This window comes from Microcebus murinus, chromosome 6 (assembly GCF_040939455.1).
Source record: "Microcebus murinus isolate Inina chromosome 6, M.murinus_Inina_mat1.0, whole genome shotgun sequence".
Classification (NCBI taxonomy): domain Eukaryota; kingdom Metazoa; phylum Chordata; class Mammalia; order Primates; family Cheirogaleidae; genus Microcebus; species Microcebus murinus.
This window is the reverse complement of record NC_134109.1, coordinates 33,861,314-33,880,711: the sequence shown is the minus strand read 5'-3', so window position 1 is coordinate 33,880,711 and position 19,398 is coordinate 33,861,314. Positions and strand designations below refer to the sequence as shown.

The 19,398-nt window shown below is 32.8% G+C and overlaps 1 protein-coding gene across 15 annotated transcripts in view; it reads left to right on the top strand.

Moving 5' to 3' along the window:
* GPHN (gephyrin) overlaps positions 1-19,398 on the top strand; it is a 540,115-nt gene that overhangs the window by 369,989 nt on the left and 150,728 nt on the right. For 2 of the 15 annotated variants that reach the window (XM_076003938.1, XM_076003937.1), the window contains one exon: positions 217-258. The exons of the other annotated variants lie outside the window; for them this stretch is intronic. In XM_076003938.1, coding sequence (XP_075860053.1) covers positions 217-258 — 42 coding nt within the window. The remainder of the gene's footprint in view (positions 1-216; positions 259-19,398) is intronic. 15 annotated transcript variants of the gene reach the window in all.

Below are 19,398 nucleotides of genomic sequence, written 5' to 3'. Positions count from 1 at the left end.
TTTTTTTTTTTTTTAGCAAGGTATTTTTTTTATCACAAGGTTCTGTTTCACATAACTTGAGGCTTGAGATAATTTCAAACTCAAGTGTCTGCTTATAAAGGCTGTTTTATTATCCAGCCAGTGTGTTGGTGCTGGAGCTATCTAAACCCTCTGAGACCCTTACTGTGCTACCTTTCCTCTTTAACGGTGTTTTCTTTTCCCCCACTGCAAAACCAGGCTCGGCTTCCCTCGTGCTCATCTACCTATAGTGTATCTGAGGTATATTTTGCACGTGTTTTCTTACATGATCAAGAACATGCTCGCCCTCACCATTCTTATTTTATTTTCCTTTTGCCTTGATTTAATTTGCCTTGCACTTTGCACTTGGCTGAAAGGGGTGAGGGTACCAACGGGGAAAAGTTGCCTATTTTAGGGGAAAATTTCTATATTTTTATGATGCACTGTTATTTAACTTTTTTTTTTGACAGTCACTGTATCACATTGAAATGGCTAAAGCCCAAATAGACACCTTGATTGTTACCACCACCTAATTCCATAAAGATTCCTTTGAATCAGGTAATTTATTCTTAAACTCATATTGGCTAAAGATAAGATTCCAGTTTGTACACCTATATATGTCTGTCTCTGATAGCTAAAGATTTGCATTAAATTAGTGATAATCCTGTCCCATTATTAACAAACATAGAATAGCTTCCAAAAGTGATTATTAAATGAAAAACAAATGTAATTCCCCTATTTTTATATAAAATAGAAGATTCATTCTTTTTCAAAAAAATGTATTAGGTTACTTAAATAATTTTTCATAAGTTTCTTATAATTTAGAAGAAATCATCATAATCTGAAGAATCCTTTTCCTTTAACAAAATATTTTATATGCAATTTGACCTATGTTCTTTGTATTATGGAGAGGTTTAGTTCTTGTTTTTAAAAAGCAGATTTATTGAAATATTATTAACAGACTGATTATCTGTTAAGACTACTTTCAAAGCAGGGACACTGTTGAGTAGCTAAGAGGAAGGGATGGATAGATAGATAGATAGATAGATAGATAGATAGATAGATAGATAGATAGATAGATATACACACACACACCTCAAAATATGACTAGTAAATAAAAGGATTTTAATAGTCTGTGAATTTTAATGCCTTTGTTTTTTTACTTTACGACATAACATACTTCTACACATATTTACTTTGTACAGGCCACTATAGCTGTTATATGCAGACAAGTATTGTCATCTTAATTCTGATTGCAGAAATACTATCCCAGAATATCATGCCAAAAAAGAAATATATAAATGGTACTATCTAAAATACCAGGTAGTATATGCAGATCCACAGGCAGAATATCACCTTTAGACTTCAAATTTTAAGCAAAAGCTTTGAAAGGAATAGCCTCACAAAGTTGAATTTGTTGAGTCAATAGAGTGATAGCTATCTTTAATTTTTTTACTTTACAAGTTATAACTGTCAGATTCTTTTCTCATAGAACTTATTTTGTAGAGTTAATTTCTTCTTGAAACATATTAGTAGGGAGAAGCAAAGAAATGAAAGGCATATGAACTATTTATAATATCAGCAATGATTTTTGAAAGAGAAGGTTGATCATCCCATCACCACATTTTCCATAAATATTTTCACCAGGATTATGACTCCTAGTGTAAAAAAATATAACCCATTTCTTTCTGCCACTTCATCCAGGCAATTCTCCATTTCCCATGAAAATGTATAAGAAGTCTACCATTGGCATCATCTCCAATCACAGCCTACAGCATCCATCAGGGTATTACTTTCTCTGTGACAGCATGTGTGCAGGAGGGCTCTCAGGCTGGAATGTGGAACTGGCTTCTTGGGGAGATTTTATGTATGCTATGGCATTTGCTCCATGGCACTCAGCTCTTAAATGAACTCTGGCTTCATCTGGGTTTGTTTCTTTCATTGTGACACATGGGCTTTCTTTATTTGTCATGAAGTATGTTTCTCTTTTTGTCATTTGTGGTAGGGCTTCTCTGTTCCACTCAATGCCACATCTCTGTGGTCTCCATAGTTGGTGTTTATGTTTAATTTATGATGCTATAAAGACCAATAAAATGAAGAACTCCTTAAGGAATATAATATTCATGATAATCTTCTACACAGAAACAACCTTACATAATTGTTTTCTATTTAATCTTAAATTGGTAAATATTTGCTTCACAAAATTAGACTATAAACACTGATAATTAAAATTTCAAGGAATATCCTCTTGTTTCAATTTTTCATTTGGAAGCCTTTTGATAGGACTCTTGGTTAAGTGCAGTATTTATTTTATAGCATCACTATGGAGGTAGCCAAACGTTCCATGGCTCAATCTCTTCTTTCCCTTACATTTATATCATCTTCACTTAACCCCAATATTGAAGAAATAAAGTCTCCAAACCCTAAATAGCACATTGGCTTTACCAATTACACCTCACTATCTTCTGTGGCATTCATAAGATGAAAAAAATAAGCCTTGCTCAAAAATGAACCTATCCATGAGTTATACAATAACAAGATAATTGATAACCTCAGCTGATTGATACTGCTTAGGAAATGTTAATCCACACAGTTGATAGCACCTTTGTAAACAATACAATTCTCTTACTATGTGACAATTTCTGTGTTTGATATCTTATTTATCTTATCTCAATCTTCAGAACAGCTCTGTTTGGAAAATATATTATTGTTACCCTCATTTTAAAGACGAGTAAACTGAAGCTCAAAGAGGTTAGATATCTTGCCTAAATCATAAAGCTGGCAAGTAAGTGGCAGAAAATTATTTTTTCTTGAATACTGTAAACCTAAAAAGAAGAGGCTGAAGCACAAAAGAAAATTTAAAGAGTTTACTTGAGCCACAGTGAAGACAGCTGCCTGGAAAACTCAGACCCAAGTAACCTTGGATATGAACTTCCTTTGGCCTTTATTATAAGGAGGTTTTTAAAGGCAAAAAAAATTTTAAAAGGTGTTAAAGTGAGTGCCCTGATACAAAGTTGTCTTTCGGGAATTCTTATTGGTTTACAGAAATAACATTGATTAGTTATTGGCTATACTTGTTAAGCTATCTGGTGTGGGTTATAGCATCCCCGTGTCATTATTAGGTTAATTTATAGCTACTTGTGGGAATTGCCAGCAATTTCAAGAGATGAACACATAGCTCAAGGGGGAAGTAAGATATAATTTCTATGTCATTTTTATGTCTCAGTGGGCCTGATAACTTAAAAGAACTCAGAATAAAATTCCTCACATAAAAGTTCTTTTCTTTTTTCAGTACTACTCTTTCTTTTGTTCAGGAGTTGTTAAAAGTCATCAGCTCTGTGACCGGCATGTAATAGTCTTATATTTTCACAATATATATTTACCTTTTCAGGTTGATTATATAGTTTTGGGTTATATATTGTGAGGAGATATATCTGTAAGATGTAAAACTTTAATTCAAGGAAACATTAGAAAGATACTCATTTGTATAATTTATTATTATTTTTCTCTTATTTAGTCATTTAATAAATATTTATCGAGTACCTACTATGCCTTATTTAAATATGATCATATATTCTGCTGGTTATTTCTTGACCTTTGGGATTCACTTCAGATTTGGAATACAGAAAATATTATGAATGTAATGAGATCAGTTTCTCAGGTTGTACCCTGTTTTTCATCCCTCAACCCAAGTAATAAAAGGGAAGAATTCATCTTCCAGATTTCTAACTGATCTGTAACTTTGTTCCAGCAGTGTTCATTCTTAAAAATCCTTTGAAAAGATTGCTTCAGAATTCCCTTAGTTCAAACCAAAGAATCAGTGCTATCTCCTGATAGAAATAGTGTTCTGACTTATTTGAGAAGCTGGAATATATACTAGATATAAATCTATTATGATTTGTAACAGTATCTAAATGCCCCCAAAATTAATAAACATTCAAGTTGTCATGCTTTTATTGGTTCAAATTAAACCCTTATCTTTAATGTCTTAGGTTTCCCAGTAGTAAGGTTGATTGAGATCATTTGAAATTTTGAAGCCAAATTCTCTTTCCTGTGGAGTAGAAAATGACTGAAACTTAATTATATTTTTTTAATGTTTAAGGACTTTCAGCTACCTAAAGGGAAGTGGTATTTTAAAGTTATAACATGTAAAATAGACATGCCCTTTAGACACTATTAGAACATCTATTATGACTAAACAAACCTTGGCTAAAGGTTGAGAGCTTTTGCAAGTGAAAATTTCAGTTGAATTGCAAATAGTTGAACTACATATTCAAAGAAAAGAAGGGAAGAAAAAGGAAGAAGGAGGTGTCAACTGGACTTTAAACATCATAGCATTTCCTATTTAAAAAGAAAAAAAGTAGGGCCATTTTTTAAAAACCACAGAACCACAAACTATTTTAACTGGAAGAAACTATAGCCATAAAATAAAGATTCTACACTGTGGGGTAATCACCTAAGATTTTCTACTTTATATAAGCTCACTTATAAAATCCTTAATAATTGATTTATTATTTATTTATTTTAATATATTGACTATGATGTTCCACTTTCACTAATGTGTATTATTTTCATGCCATTTGTGTACAGTAGTTAGGAAAGTAAAGATAGTATGAAGAAATGTTGGAAATAGTTATCTTTTGAAAAAGACACCACAACTACTGCTATTAAAGTTTCTTGATTTTATCTCACTTTTGAATTTTTAGAAGTGAATTGAATATATAAATTGTTTTGGCAAAAATAAGAAAATTGAGTACATATGTCTTTCAAACATTCCAAATTAGTGACTTGACCAAGAAGATAATGGGAAAACACATGACTTTTTCTTTGACAAGGATATATGATAACGCTGATTAAAGCATTCTTAAAAAATAATTGATTTGTAATTATTGAAACAAGATAATTAAGTACTTCTGTGTACTTGGGCATATATTTTTAAGTTTCCATAGTAAAAATATTTTTTAAACATGCTATTATAGTTGACATTATTGGATTTCTGCATATCTTTCTATACTGCCTCATACAGTGATCATTTAAAACACAAACAGGTCTTCAGTGAAAATAAGGCAACAGAAATTTAAAGTTTAACATGAGGGTAACAAATTTAGGAAGTTTTTGAGCTAGGTGTATCTTTGAGAGAGAGAAAAAGGAGATACAAACATCCTGTCCTTTCTGGAAATAGGTTTGAAGAAAGTCTATAAACTACTTATGTAGAAATCCAGCTTTTTACAAACACAGATTGGCTTATTGTCATGATGTTATAAATTTTCTTTCCTATGCCATAGAGAATATACAAACAAAATAGATTAATTAGCAGCATGGCTATTTAGGGCCTAAATAAATGATAGCACATTATAGTATGCACTAAAATGTCATAGCTCACCTACATTTATACTTGGTGCTGTTTGAAGTCTTTCTGTGATCTCAAACTCAGTATGTCCAACTCGGCTTTCTAAATACCTTCTCTCTATCAAAGGTCATGTTCTCAAAGTTTCCCAACATAGAAATCTTCTAGTTATCTTTTACTCTTTCTTGTTTTTCACCTTTGACATCCAATGTATCATTAAATTTTGTCATTTTTATTTCTTTCTTTGAATTATCTCCTTCTAATCTTTACTTCTAATACATGCATGAAATTTGTAGCCAGATCTACTTTCAAATCCTGGCTTTGGCAATACAAGTAATGAACTTGGCATGTCATATAGAAGATACTCAAAAAATATTTGGGAAATGGTAAGTATGTGAACAAATAAACTTTTCTAAAGTTTATAAAATTTCCACATCTGGGTTTCAGGGAAATGTGGTAGGTAATTTATGTAAAATCTAGGATAGTTCCTGGAACATAGGAAGCATTAAATAAATAAATTCCTTTTTCTTCTCTAACATGGATGTTTAAGCCCTAATCACCTTAGACTTGGATTGCTACAGGAGCTAAATAATTGGGTTCCCCTCCTGTAGTCCTCCTTTCCATTGTGCCAGACTAATCTTTCTAAGCACTACTTTTATTCCTCCCAATTCTCTAATCAAAAAAGTTATGATAACTTAGCTGTTACTTGTTGTATTAAGAATAAATGCCTTTCTTTCAAAGTCCTTCATATTTTGGCCAGCTATTATTTTTCAAATATTATTTTCTAGAGACTGACTCCTCCCAGTTTGCTCGGGACTTTCTGGAATTTGACACTGAAAGCCCCACATCCTGGAACTATCCAATTTTAAAACTGAAAGTCCTACGTCCCAGGAATCCCTTAAGTCCTAGACAAACCAGGATAATTGGCTACTTACTCCCTATCATGTATATGACTCTAGTCAAGGTAAACTGTCTTGTCACACTATAGTCTTTCTTCTTGGCCATTATTTGTGTTATTCTCTCTGCCTAAATGCCCTCCTCCATTTCATAGCTTGTCTTTCTCCAGAAAGCCTCCTCTACCAACTCCCATTCACCCTAATCATCCTCTGAAGGGAATTTCAATTGTTCTTATAGATGGTATTACTTATATTGCTTTTTCTCCTTCCTGTCTGGCTGTTTCTCTGCTGTTCCTTACATGTTGGTGATCACCTTAATTCGCTCCCAGATTTTCTTCATTTTGTTTCTCACTATGTATCTTCACTGTCTAATATAATAGCCAGTACCCACATATAGGTTTTAAAATTAAATTCATTAAAATTAAATAAAATTTAAAAATTACTTTTTCAGTCACCATAGCCATATTTCATTAGACACCTGTGGCTAGTGGCTATTAGATTTGAAGGTACAGATATAGAACATTTCCATCATCATAGAAAGTTCTGTTACATAGTGATGCTCTCTAGTATATTGGGATAATCTTACACTCAACAGAATTATTCCATAAATGTAACTAATCCATCTTAACACTGCTCACCAGAGTCAACTTGTTAAAATGTTAAGGTAACCATGCCATTCCCCTACTTAAAATATTTCAGTGGCTCTCCATGACTCCTAGGAATTGGCCTCTACCTACTTTGTAAACTGCTTCTCTTACCTCTTTCTTCATAGGCTAAAATTTCCCAGATGATGATCTAACATCTGTGAATTGCACTTGCCTTTTTCTCTGGCTATTCCACCTTTTCTTCATCTGACTAAATTATAATTGTCCCTTAAAACTCTGTTCATATATCCCAGTTCCAGGAAGCCTTTCTTGGTAATCTCTGCCTAGCCTCTACCCTAGTCTGAGTTAAGAGTATCTCTTACATATTGCTATAGCAGTTTTTCCTACTTCTGTCATAGTACTTATGATGTATTGTATGTTTACTGTGTTTACTTGACTGTCTTCCTCTATTGTGTTCTGAGCTTCTGGAGACCAGGGGCGGCGGCAGCGGCGGCGGCGGCTGCTGCTGCTACTGCTTCTGCTGCTGCTGCTGCTGCTTCGTCATCGTCTTCTTTTTAATCTATAATATACAGGCTAGATCAGTTTGGGACAAACAGTAGGTATCCAATAAGTGTGGGTGGAACAAATGATTGCATGAATGATTATTTATGCTAGTGTACACTCTTTTATTAGATTATTAAACTTAGTTGGGTAAAGATAGTGACTTAGCTTCTTTTGAGTTTTACTCCTTTCCCCCATCTAGCAACACTGTAAGCATGTGTGTTCAACTAGGGTTGAACCCTAAGTCTATGAAAAATCATGTTTTCATAAATTCAGATAGGAATTCATATGTACATTAGAATTGGTACACAAGCAAAAATATATAGTAAGCTGAAGTTCATTGTCAAGCAAGGTAAGAAAATATTCCTGTTAGCTTTCAACAAAATTGAAGTCCAAATCTAGTGTTCTTAACTGATAAGTAAATTGTACATAGGCCACTGATTAAAACTTTTTCATCTATTACCAAGACACAAGGGAGTATTGGCAGACAACTTTAGTGAAAAGGATCGACATATAAATTTCCAGTAGCTTTTTTCATTCCCCTTTATCCAGTAGTAAGAGAAATTCACACCAAAGATATTTTTATGCCTTATTGGGCTGATACCATCATTCTTTCCCTTTATGTGCCCTGCTGCACCACAGGCCAGCATTTTGTCTCCATTTCTCTTTTTCTTTCATATTTAACCCATTATGTCTTCTATCTGGGAGGTAATCCCAATGCATGCTTAACACAGCTTTCCATAAATTATGGAGGTTTAATAAATGCTAAGTAGATCATGATCATATCTTGCTGTGGTTTATGCCTATAGATTTATAGACAGATTGGATTAACACCAATCCCTGTGTAATTTTTGAAGATTCAGATAATTATCTTCTTAACTAGCAACAAGGTAAATTGTATTTTGCTTGTTCATACAAACAGCATACATTTAGGTACATGAAATGTATAGCCTGAATTTCAGCAAGTAGAATTGTCAGTTTTTTCTGGTCATCTTTTGTTCCCTTTCAAAGCATTTCTTTTTCAGTTAGCGATCTTCATCTATTAAACTATAGAACATAGGAAGTGATATGTATAAAATGGTGCCATTCTAGATTCAAAAAAGAGAAATTTATTCATTACATATAATGAATGTAAGTGTGTCAACAATTAATCCTCTCTCAGAATTGAGAAAGATGTAGTAATTCCTGTTTTAAAATAGCTCAGTACTTGAATCCATTTGTTATTTAAAGCCACACTTGAAATTTCATCTGTGGAAATTCTCTATATTGCCATTTTCTTTGGATACCTAAAGTCTCTAAATAGCCTGTGCTTACCATGTGAATTTAGGACTTGAGAGGGTAAGACTTACTTTTATTTGAGAGTTTTAAAGAGTAACCTCTTTATTTTTCTGAAAACATCAAGAAGTTTAATTAGAATCTCACCATATTCTAAAGTCATTTGTGCTTTAACAGTTATTAATATTTTATTGCTTTTCTCACAGTGTTGAAGTAGATAGACTTACTGAAGATCAGTTCAGCATAGTGTTTAAAAATTTGAGTTTGGGGCTAGATTTGAATCCCCGAGGCTAGATTTGAATCCCAGCCCTAGATTTGAAACCCCACTGTCCCCTTATTAACTTTGTAACCTTAAGCAAGCTAACTTCTCTGCACCTCATATTCCTGTAAAATGGGAATGATACCACCTTTTTACGTACCTTAAGGATTCAACAGCTTAGTACTACTTGGTGCAGTGCTATTTTATTATCAATATTTATTGTTATATTAAATGTTCAAAAGTTATTTTTATAATAACCTTTTATAATAAACTTTATAAAAGTAAAGTTATTTTTAGTTTGAACTAACTCTTTCAGATACATTATCTACTACATTTCTCATGCAGTAAAATATGTTCTATATATAGTAATTGCCCATAAACTGACTGAAACATCAAGTGTTATTAGTTCCACTATCAAATTGACCTAACATCAGCACTTGTACCATTCTTGCCTTGCTTCTTTTTGATAATCATTGTAAAATATATGAAATATATGGACATCTATTTATAAAATATATCTTTCTTTTCATTCTGCCAGTTGATTATCTTCTCCAGTTTTTCTGTTGTCTTTTCATTCAAAACTACTTTCCTGTTTTCTGTCTGGATTATTTATGCACATATACACACCCAGAAGACAATGGCTAATCGGAATAGTGGTTTGTTATTATCATTGTTATATTATCCTTGAATTCCATTATTTGTCATACACTATAAGTAATCACCAACTTTTAAATGGGGCAAAGCAGTTTACCATGAAAACAACTTTATAAATCGTTACCAGTTTTCTAGGCTAGTGTTTAAAAGTTTATATAACCCTTAATTAGCTGAAATTGCACCGTAGTTTAACTGAATTGAGGGTTAAATGAACATATACCGGTTAATTTAGGAATCTATCTATCATTTGTAACATTATTTCTTGGGAAAATACATTTAAACTTCTAATCCAGCCTACCTCAAGTCATTTTACCTGACAATTCCTGAATGGCAACAGGATCTACATCCTGGTCTCTTCCTCTGACAGCTCAATCTTCCTTAGAATACTTATGGTGGAAGGTAAAGAGAGAGGGAACTTTTGGAAATTTGGGACAAAGACTTCCCCACAGTATCATCAATCAATACTTATTGAATGAATGTATGAATTATATTTTTATATTGAGGATTTATGCCTATATAGTTAAATTTCAATAAGCTTTCTATAGTGTGATATTATTATTCCTAGAGTACTTCTTGCTGTCTCTTCCTAGTGAATGCTGACTTTTCTGAATAATTCCTTATTGATTTATTAAGTGCTATTTAATTAAATACCTTCTGTGTCCTTAGTATCTTGTAAATAAGATACAGGTCTTTGAGTAAGCTGAGAAGAGTAAAATAAATACATGACTGTGAGTTAAAAGAGGTGATGATTTCTATTGCCAGGTCTGTGTTTGACTTAATCAGATATGGTGAGCTGTCATTGTATTTCCCTTTGCCCAATTTACCCATCTCTAAAGTTGGAATAAAGACCTTAATGTTCCTCAGAAGGGATTTTTCTGGTGAAATTTCAGAGAATGGAAGGGATTCATAACAATACTAATTCATTATGAATGTAGCAAACAGGATTTTTAGTCCTGTTAAAATATTAATGGCACAATTTTAAAGAAATTACATTGTGTTATTCTGTGTGTATTTTACTTTTTACATGAAAGTTCAGTCAGAGAGCCACATGTGTATAGAAGTCATGCTCTCAGCTTTAAAATCTAGTGTTTTTGATATCCTGAGTAAATGTAAAAATTGATATTATTGTGTTATTTTTACTTGGTTATTTATGCTTTCAGTTTTGCTGATACTACCAGTAGATTACAATAAGTCAAGATGTATTTATTAAGCATCTGTACTACAGAGTAGATATATCCATATTAAGCATATAGAGAATATTACAAGAATTATGAGGCCTCACTTAAGTATTTTACAAATTAGAATACTGTCCACTTTTTAAAAAATCCTAATTTGTATATTCATGATATGTTATTCTGAAATATTACTAAAGGATATGTCTTTGGCTTTGAAAACTAAGGCTATTTAGTGGAAGGGTCAAAAAAGTCTGCAGGGAATTCACCACTCTTGGATCCTGTGTTCACAAAATAGTCATAAAGGAGTTGTTTAAAAATTCACTAAATTTTCGTTAAGTCCCAAAAAAGAATTTGCTAAAGGTAGGTTTTCCTAGGATAGATTTGAGTTTTGGGAACCTTACTACATAACTTTTAAAATGCCATAATACTTCTTTAGACTACATTTTTCTCTATCTGAGATGGTGTCAGTTTTTCTAAGGTTGGTTGTAAGGCTTATTTGCCAAGTACAGACCCCTTTGAAAAGCAGAGATAAAGGCAAAGCGTGATATTATTCTTTATAAACATTACTTATTGGAGAATGCAAACTTTCATCCTTTAAATCCTTTAATATGCTTTGCTGAGTTATCTAATACATTTGAGTGGTATAGGAGTGTCTGAAAGAAAGAGGAATCTAATAAGTATTATAGGTCAGAATGATAAGCATATGCAAAGGCAATATAGTTTCTTAAAATGAATTTTTCCTTTTTTAAAAAATCCACTAACTTGAATTTAAGGAAGGGCATTTTTGAGTCCTGTGGAATCCATTTCAACCATACTGATAGTATTTCCCTTGCATTTTTAACCACTTAATTATATTATCTAATAAATGCTTGCTACCGTTTACAGTAGTACCTACCACTCTGCAAAGTAGATTAATCTATAAAATTTACAATCTTATTAATCCCAAGTGTACTATCCTATTATTCAAGATTTTTCAATAGTACCTTTTTTACCTTTTGGCAACATCTCCTTAAGATAGGATTTTCATCTTTATTCTCATTTTTAACAAGAATTAAAGAATTAAGAATTATAGACAGGTTGAGGGTTTTTTCTACAAGGTACTCCATCATCAGAAATAGGCTAAGATAGAAATAGAAATGAATACTATGTGGTGAAATCCTTTCCATTTGCTTTAAAAAGTCTAACTTGGTCTGGGCACAGTAGGTTATGCCTGCAATTCCAGCATTTGAGGAGGCTGAGGTGCGAGGAATGAATGAGACCTGGAGTTTGAGAACAGCCTGAGCAACATATCAAAACCTCCACAGAAAAATTTAAAAAATTACTTGAGTGTGGTGGCTTGCACCTGTAGTCCTAGCTACTCCAGAGGCCGAGGTGGACATGAGCTGTGAACATGCCACTACACTCTAGCCTGGGCAACAGAGCAAGACCCCATCTCTAAGTGAATGAATGAACAAAAAGTCTAACTTGTATAGTTACATGTATATGTTGTCAGAGTATTTCATAGATATGCTTATTAGTAGTAATAGTAGTATTTATAGGTAAGTCATATTAACTTGCTTCTCTTCAGCTTAAATATTTTGGGAACCCAGACTTATGTTTAGTTTTTCAATAGAGTATTTTATATTCATGAATAAGTACCAATGCATTGGTTGATAAGTTGAAATCACATACATCCTTTGAAATATATGTGTTTGTATCATTTATGAGTCTACCTTTTAAAGTGTTTTTGACTTAATTTCCATATGACTTTTGTTACTAGAGAAAGAAGAATTATGAAACACAGTAAGGTCTGTTATATAAAATAATATGATTTTATAATAAAAGAGATGGTTGTAGGTTTTACCTAGGAAGGCTAATATTACATATATAGTTTGGAATTGAAAGGGGAGAAAAAGTAGGTATGTTGGTACTCAGGTGTTACATTTTATTGGGAAAAAAGAATGAAAAAAAGATAATGGAGGGTGGAAAAAAGAGTGAGAAGAGAGGGATGAAGATAAACAGGGAAGGAAGGAGACTATAATTTTTCATTCCTTTTTCTGTTTCAGTATTTAAAGAATACGTCACTTGTTCTGACTTTCCCATATTAAATAGTGGCAGAACTTAAGCAGCAACATACAAAACAAGGATGAATTCAGAAAGACCATAAAGATATTTTTGGATTCATGTTTCATGAAACCCTGGATGGAGTTCAGATTCATGTGGACTTTTTATAACCATAATTTTCAATTATATTAGCAGTTTTCCATGACCTATTTCTGTCTGCCTCAGGATAAGAAAAAAAGGGGTCTATTTTTGAAATGTTGTCCATGCCATTCTGCACCCAGTATAGCCTGTACTCATGAAAATCTAGCTTGCTGCTATTTTTTTCTCTCTTTGGCAACTTGCTGTAACAACACACAGCAATTAAATCTAATTCTGTTTGGGTTACCATGCTTAAATGTTCTTGTTGAGAAGTGTGGCATGAACTAATGCATGGCTCTGAGAAGGCTGCCATGTGCATCTGTATTGAAAGAAAATTTCCTATAGCAATCTAGCCCCTTCAAAATAAATGTTGAAGCTGTAGATTCATGATGACCTTCTGTACAATGCTCGAAAAAGAAAGGAATTCCCCAGAATACAAGTGAGAACTGAGGTAAAAATAGTCTTCTTCAGTCAGATGCTACTAAAGTAGTCACTGGTACTCCTCATTTGTGAAGGTTAGGCATCTCTCCAAAGAATGCACTTGAGTAGGAGAGTAGGAAAGAGAGAAAAGGATGCCAGTGAGAACTGACAGTAGTTGTATAAGGAAATGTTGAGTCAATCTTCCTTTGTATGCTGTCTCAAATATTTGGCTTAGAGTCTGAAGTACTTGGATCAAAGTAAAACTGATTCTAATTGTCTTACTGTAAAATTTCACAGACCAATCATCTAGCTTAAAATATATGAAACATAACTCCTTCGTACCCATGACAATTTCAAACTAATTTTCCAATAAACTTTATAATTGCCTTCAACATTTTAAATGTTTATTAGGAACATTGGTTTGATGATCCAATGATTATCATCCTTCATTATTTCCATTAAGCATTCATCTCATTTCATGTATGCATTTTTTTTGTTTATAAGAAAATAAATTAAACCAGATGTTATTTCTTCAAGTGAAAAAAAAAATCTTCCTTTTTTTTCACATTATATTTTCATCTTAAAAATATGGAAAACAAGTGAGTCTTCCCAAAATTGGGCATTTAATTTTTATATTCTTAAATCATTTTTCTGGGCCATAAGTTACTAAGTTTTGCTTAATTTATATCAGGATTTTCTCAAAGAAAATTATTGTTAAGTACAGTAATTGAACCACACAACTGTCAATTCTTCCAGCCTTTGATATGTAGGCTGATGAAGTTTAAACAAACAAAAAATTTTATATGACCAGAAGCTCAGGATCATCTAAATGACCCCCTTTAGTTCATTTCCTTTACACATAGCAAGTTTATCTATAACCTCACTATAGTTCATCAGATTGAGAGCCATGTGGCACAGTTCAAGAGTTCAAGGGACAAGTCAAAATAATCTGGGCTTATTTATTCAAACTCACCTGTTACCATTATAGCAAGAATCTCTGTAGCCATTCTCACTACTACAGGCAGTAATAGTAGTATTTCTAAAGTGTTCTCAGACCTATAATTACCACTCTTTCAGTCCACCTATATCACTATCCTTTCATTTGCAATTATCTAGCTTTGAGACATAACTTAGCTGTTTCAAGGCTCTGGTCTGAAATTTTCCCCAGCTAGAATTATCTATTGGCCTTTGCTTTACAGAGTCACATATCCTTGTAGCTGTAATCATACTTTATCATTGCGTTAAGCTGTGTCTGAAATCACTTTGGCTTCCTTTTAAGCATCCCACCCAGAAAGGGAAATATTTGCATCTGCTCTTAAGATTAGTCATGATGTGGGTCAAAATATCTATCTTTACTCTTACACACACATACCTTTTTAAATTTTATGAGGTATACTTTTTGACTATCACCTATTGACTTAAAAGACAATTTCAGGTCAGAGATGATATTTGTATATTTAAGGTCTGCCATGTGTTTTGAAGGTTGAAGCAGTGTGAAGAGAAGAATAATCTAAGAATCCTCATTCCATTATTTATTATCTTATTTATATTCACGTACTTTTCACTACAGTTCTCTACACTTCATTTTTTCCTGTGCTTCTTTTCCCTTTGTGTGTGTGTGTGTGTGTGTGTGTGTGTGTTTTATTAGAAACCACATGTCTTGTTTATCTTTAGCTGTTTCTTCTTTTCCTTTCCCTTTTCAATGAATAATAACTCAACCCATTCCAGCTACTGAGAAAGAATATGAGCCATAATAATTGTTGTTAAAGTGAATTTATGCTTTAAAGGAACAAAATGGGATGAGCATAGCTGCTTTAGTGTTCCAATATATTGTGTCTAAATTCTAGGCCAGCTGGCTCACAGCAATATAAGAGAGGTAAACTGGATGAAACTAGCATAAATAGTTTAGGTAAAACAATTCTAGCTGTAAAAATTCTAAATCATACAATGACCCTGTCAAAAGGCTATTTATAAACATTATATTTACTTTTTTCAGCTTGAGTTAAAACATAGTGAGTCCAAGGTTATATATCTGTGAGTCTAAGTAGCTTCACAGCGATAGATTATAAACTAACCCCAAATTTCTTATTGTAGATGTGTATACAGGGAAAGTGCTGAGGAACAATATGTTGATGGTTCAAAATAAATCTACCAACAATTGAGTAAGATAGACCTTAACAAACAGTATAGTGGTCAGGCTATATTATACTAACAAGTTTAAATTTCAGGCCTTTTTTGAAAAAAAAAAAAATCAAATGTTTGGCAATTTCAATAGGTTTCTATTTTCTTTTAAGTAACTTTTGTTTTTCCATGTTCAGTAAGACTATAGATAAACCAAGAAAAAATAGAAATTACCCTTAAACTCCTCCCTTGTTAACATCTGTTAACATTTAACAGAAAGAAATAATAAGGATGGTGAACTGGAGAAAAGGAGAAGAGAAAGTAAAAAGTTCTATAGAGAATGTAGAATAGAGAATAAAGAAACATATATAGAAGAAAGAATTATCATTGAAGAATTCTATGTGTGGGATATTTTTTTCTTTTTTTTTTTTTTTTTTTTTTTTTGACACAGTGTCTCACTCTATGTGGGCTAGAGTACAATTGGTATCATAGCTCACTTCAACCTCAAACTTCTGGGCTCAAGTGATCCTCCTGCCTCAGCCTCTCAAGTAGCTAGGGCTACCAGCATCTACCACCACACCAAGCTAATTTTTTTTTTAATATTTTGTAGAGACAGGGTCTTGCTATATTGCTCGGGCTTTTCTTGAACTCCTGGCCTCAAGCTATCCTCCTACCTTGGCCTCTCAAAAGTGTTGGGATTGCTGGCTTCAGCCACTGCACCCAGGCCTATGTGGAAAAATTTTAACAACAGCTGGTATGTAAGAGTTGTAAGAGTTAGAAAATGCTAATGGATGAGTTTCTGCAGAGTTTGATTTGACTGTATTCTTGATGTGACAACTGAGCAATGCAAGGCAAAGCAAAGCTACCTGAAGCAACCCTGAGAAGGGTAGAGAACACATATTGATAAATGATGAAACTATCTAGGACAGTGGTTAGAACTTAGCAGCATTCTCAGTCCAATAAATACTTAGTGAAAGAAAAAAATAATGAAAAAATACATGGGTTGAAAACATTGGCATTGTGTTTGCTCTTTTTTTGTTGGTTTGTTTTTTAAGACAGGGTCTCACTCTGAGGTATGGTGTAGAGTGCAGTGGCATCATCATAACTAACTGCAACCTCAAACTCCTGGGCTCAAGCAATCCTGCCTCAGCCTCCTGAGTAGCTGGGACTATTAGGCATGTGCCACCATGCCCAGCTAATTTTTCTATTTTTTATAGAGACAGGGTCTCACTCTTGTTCAGGCTGGTCTGGAACTCCTGGCCTCAAGCAATTCCTTCTTCAGTCTCCAAAGTGCTAGAATTATAGACTTGAGCCACCATGCATGATCTTGTTTGTTCTTTAATAAAGAATTCAAGAAGGCATTTAGATGATCTCAAATTCTAAATTTTAGAAACCCAAGCTAAAAGGTTTGTGGGTTTTGGCAGCTTCAGATAAATGTCCTTTGGTGAATTAGTTGCTTTTTTTTTTTTTACAGTTCCCATTATTTAACAAAATATTTCAAATAGTGCAGAACAGATAGTATAACAAATACCCATATGCTAACCATATAGATTTAACAAATATTAATGTTTTATTTTATCAGATCCTTTAAAATATTTTTAAGAAGTTAAATAATTATGACAAAGCTCAAATTGCCTTTGCATAGAATTCTCATGCAAACAACATAAGAACAGCACATTATATGACAAAAATTAGAAAAATGTGTTCTCCCCACCACATATATGGCATATTTTGACCCTGCATTTGAATGGCACTAATATTTCTCAGGATCCCTTTTGTTCCTGTGGCTCTATGATATGTTTCTGCTTATATTTATTTTTAAAATAACCTACTGGCTTATAGCTTTAATGATTTTCAGTATGTGATAGTGAAGATAGAATACACAGACACATACTAAATATTTAAATGTATGTATGTGCATATATATACAAATCATACATATATTTGATCATTTTCCTGTTTGTTGTGCTGAGATGGCAATAAAATAAACTGGCCAGAAGCAGCCAAGATATCTCAAAACTAACTATAGCTAACCTCAACGAGGCCACTGTGTCATAAATCTATACTAGAAATATATAGGAAATCAAAAGGAACAAAACAGGAATGGAGATGAAACAAAAAGCACTAACACTGAACCAAAGAACCTCCTGGCATGATTGATAATATTGTTCTGTCCCAAATGAAGCTTAATGTATTTGGGATGTGGGATCAATAGCAATATGTTATCATAGCTTTTATGTAGAAATGTGCTTAAACTAAAACTTAAACAGCACAAAATTGCATTCTTTCTTATCAGAGATGCCTACATTGATTTTTATGAAATATCAAAGTTTTTCCAAAAGATATTCTTTGTGTCTTGCTTTGCTGGAACCTTAACTCCGAACACATGTGTCTCTTTTATTAATAATCTTTGGCCCTTTGACCAATTACAGTAGTGTTCTTTGATTTGGAAGAGGTTGTAAACAATTCCAGGCTAGGAGGGATTAAGGACAATAGTTCTAATACCCAGACTTTGGTAATTGCTACCATAATCATTATAACCATTATCATTCTTACCCACATTATTTTCATCAGAATAACACATATTTATCCTTTATTAAATGTCAGGTGTAGTACCAGATGCTCTACCTATATTTGTGTATTTAACACTTGCAGTAATTCTATGAGGTGGGAACTCAACAAAGCATTTGAGCCTTTGCGCTTTACTTAGCTTTTCCTCAGCCTGGAAAGTTCTTCCCCTTGTTCTTCATCTGACTATCTCAAGTCTTAACTAAAATCATACATATTCAGAGAAGTCTTCCTTATTTACCCTATCTAAAATAGTTATACCCTATCATTAGTTACTTTCTATCCCGTTACTGTGTTTTATTTTCTTTAGAGCACTTACCTGAAACTAACTTACTTATGTACTACTTCTTAGTTTAAGTGTGTACTATCTGTCTATTCCTATTAGAATGTATTTAATAAGTTCCAAGGTAGCAAGGTCCTTGTCAATCTTGTTCATGTTTTCTACCCTACACCTAGATCAGAGCCTGGCACTGGCGCTGGCCAGTTGAGCCTGGCTCAATTAGTATTTGTTCAATTAATGAATAGTCTTATTGTCCTGATTTTTATAGGCGTGGAACCTAATGCTAAATGATTTTGGCTAAATTATTTAACTTTTAAAGCATTAGTTTCCACATCCATAAAACTATTGAATTTAGGTTATACATAGTTTCAGTTGTTGCAGCCCACTTTAATTACCTTGCAGAATTTGCATTTGCTCCATCCACACTACTGTTTCTACTTCCTCATACAAGTATAAGTTCATATAACTCAATCTCAGAATAAGTAAGATAGGTCAGATTATTTTACATGTATGTAAATTTTTTTCTCAACATAAACCCTATACCTGTAGGTCCAGAGACATGCACTAATTTGATCTGCTAATTTAGCAGACGTATCTTGCATTTTTCAAATTTCCCTTGGGACTTTTTCATGACTAAATTTTGACAAGATAAAGTTAATATTCAAATGGTTTTCATTGGACTTGGGTAAAAAAGAAAACTACAAAAATGTGTTATGTATTAAGCCTTCAAAATTATATTTTAAGTCATTTTTTAAAGAAATACTGATACTTTTTATAACTTTATTTTTTGAATATGATAAAGTTGATGATGCAATTAATTTTTGCCCTGTTATTGATCAATTGATCTGTCTGCAAATTCATTTCCACATTTCTGATTGTCCCTATGTCTGTGTTTTTCATTCTCTTTTGAACCAATTGGAACTTATTACTGGTTCTCTCATTCATTAACACTTTAGATAAAATTGTTGACACATGTTCATTTTATATTTGTATGAGTAGTAAATTTACCTTTTCTAAAAAATTAATTCTTTCTCCAACTGATATTTTAAATTTTATTTGTTTTTATTGATACATAATAGA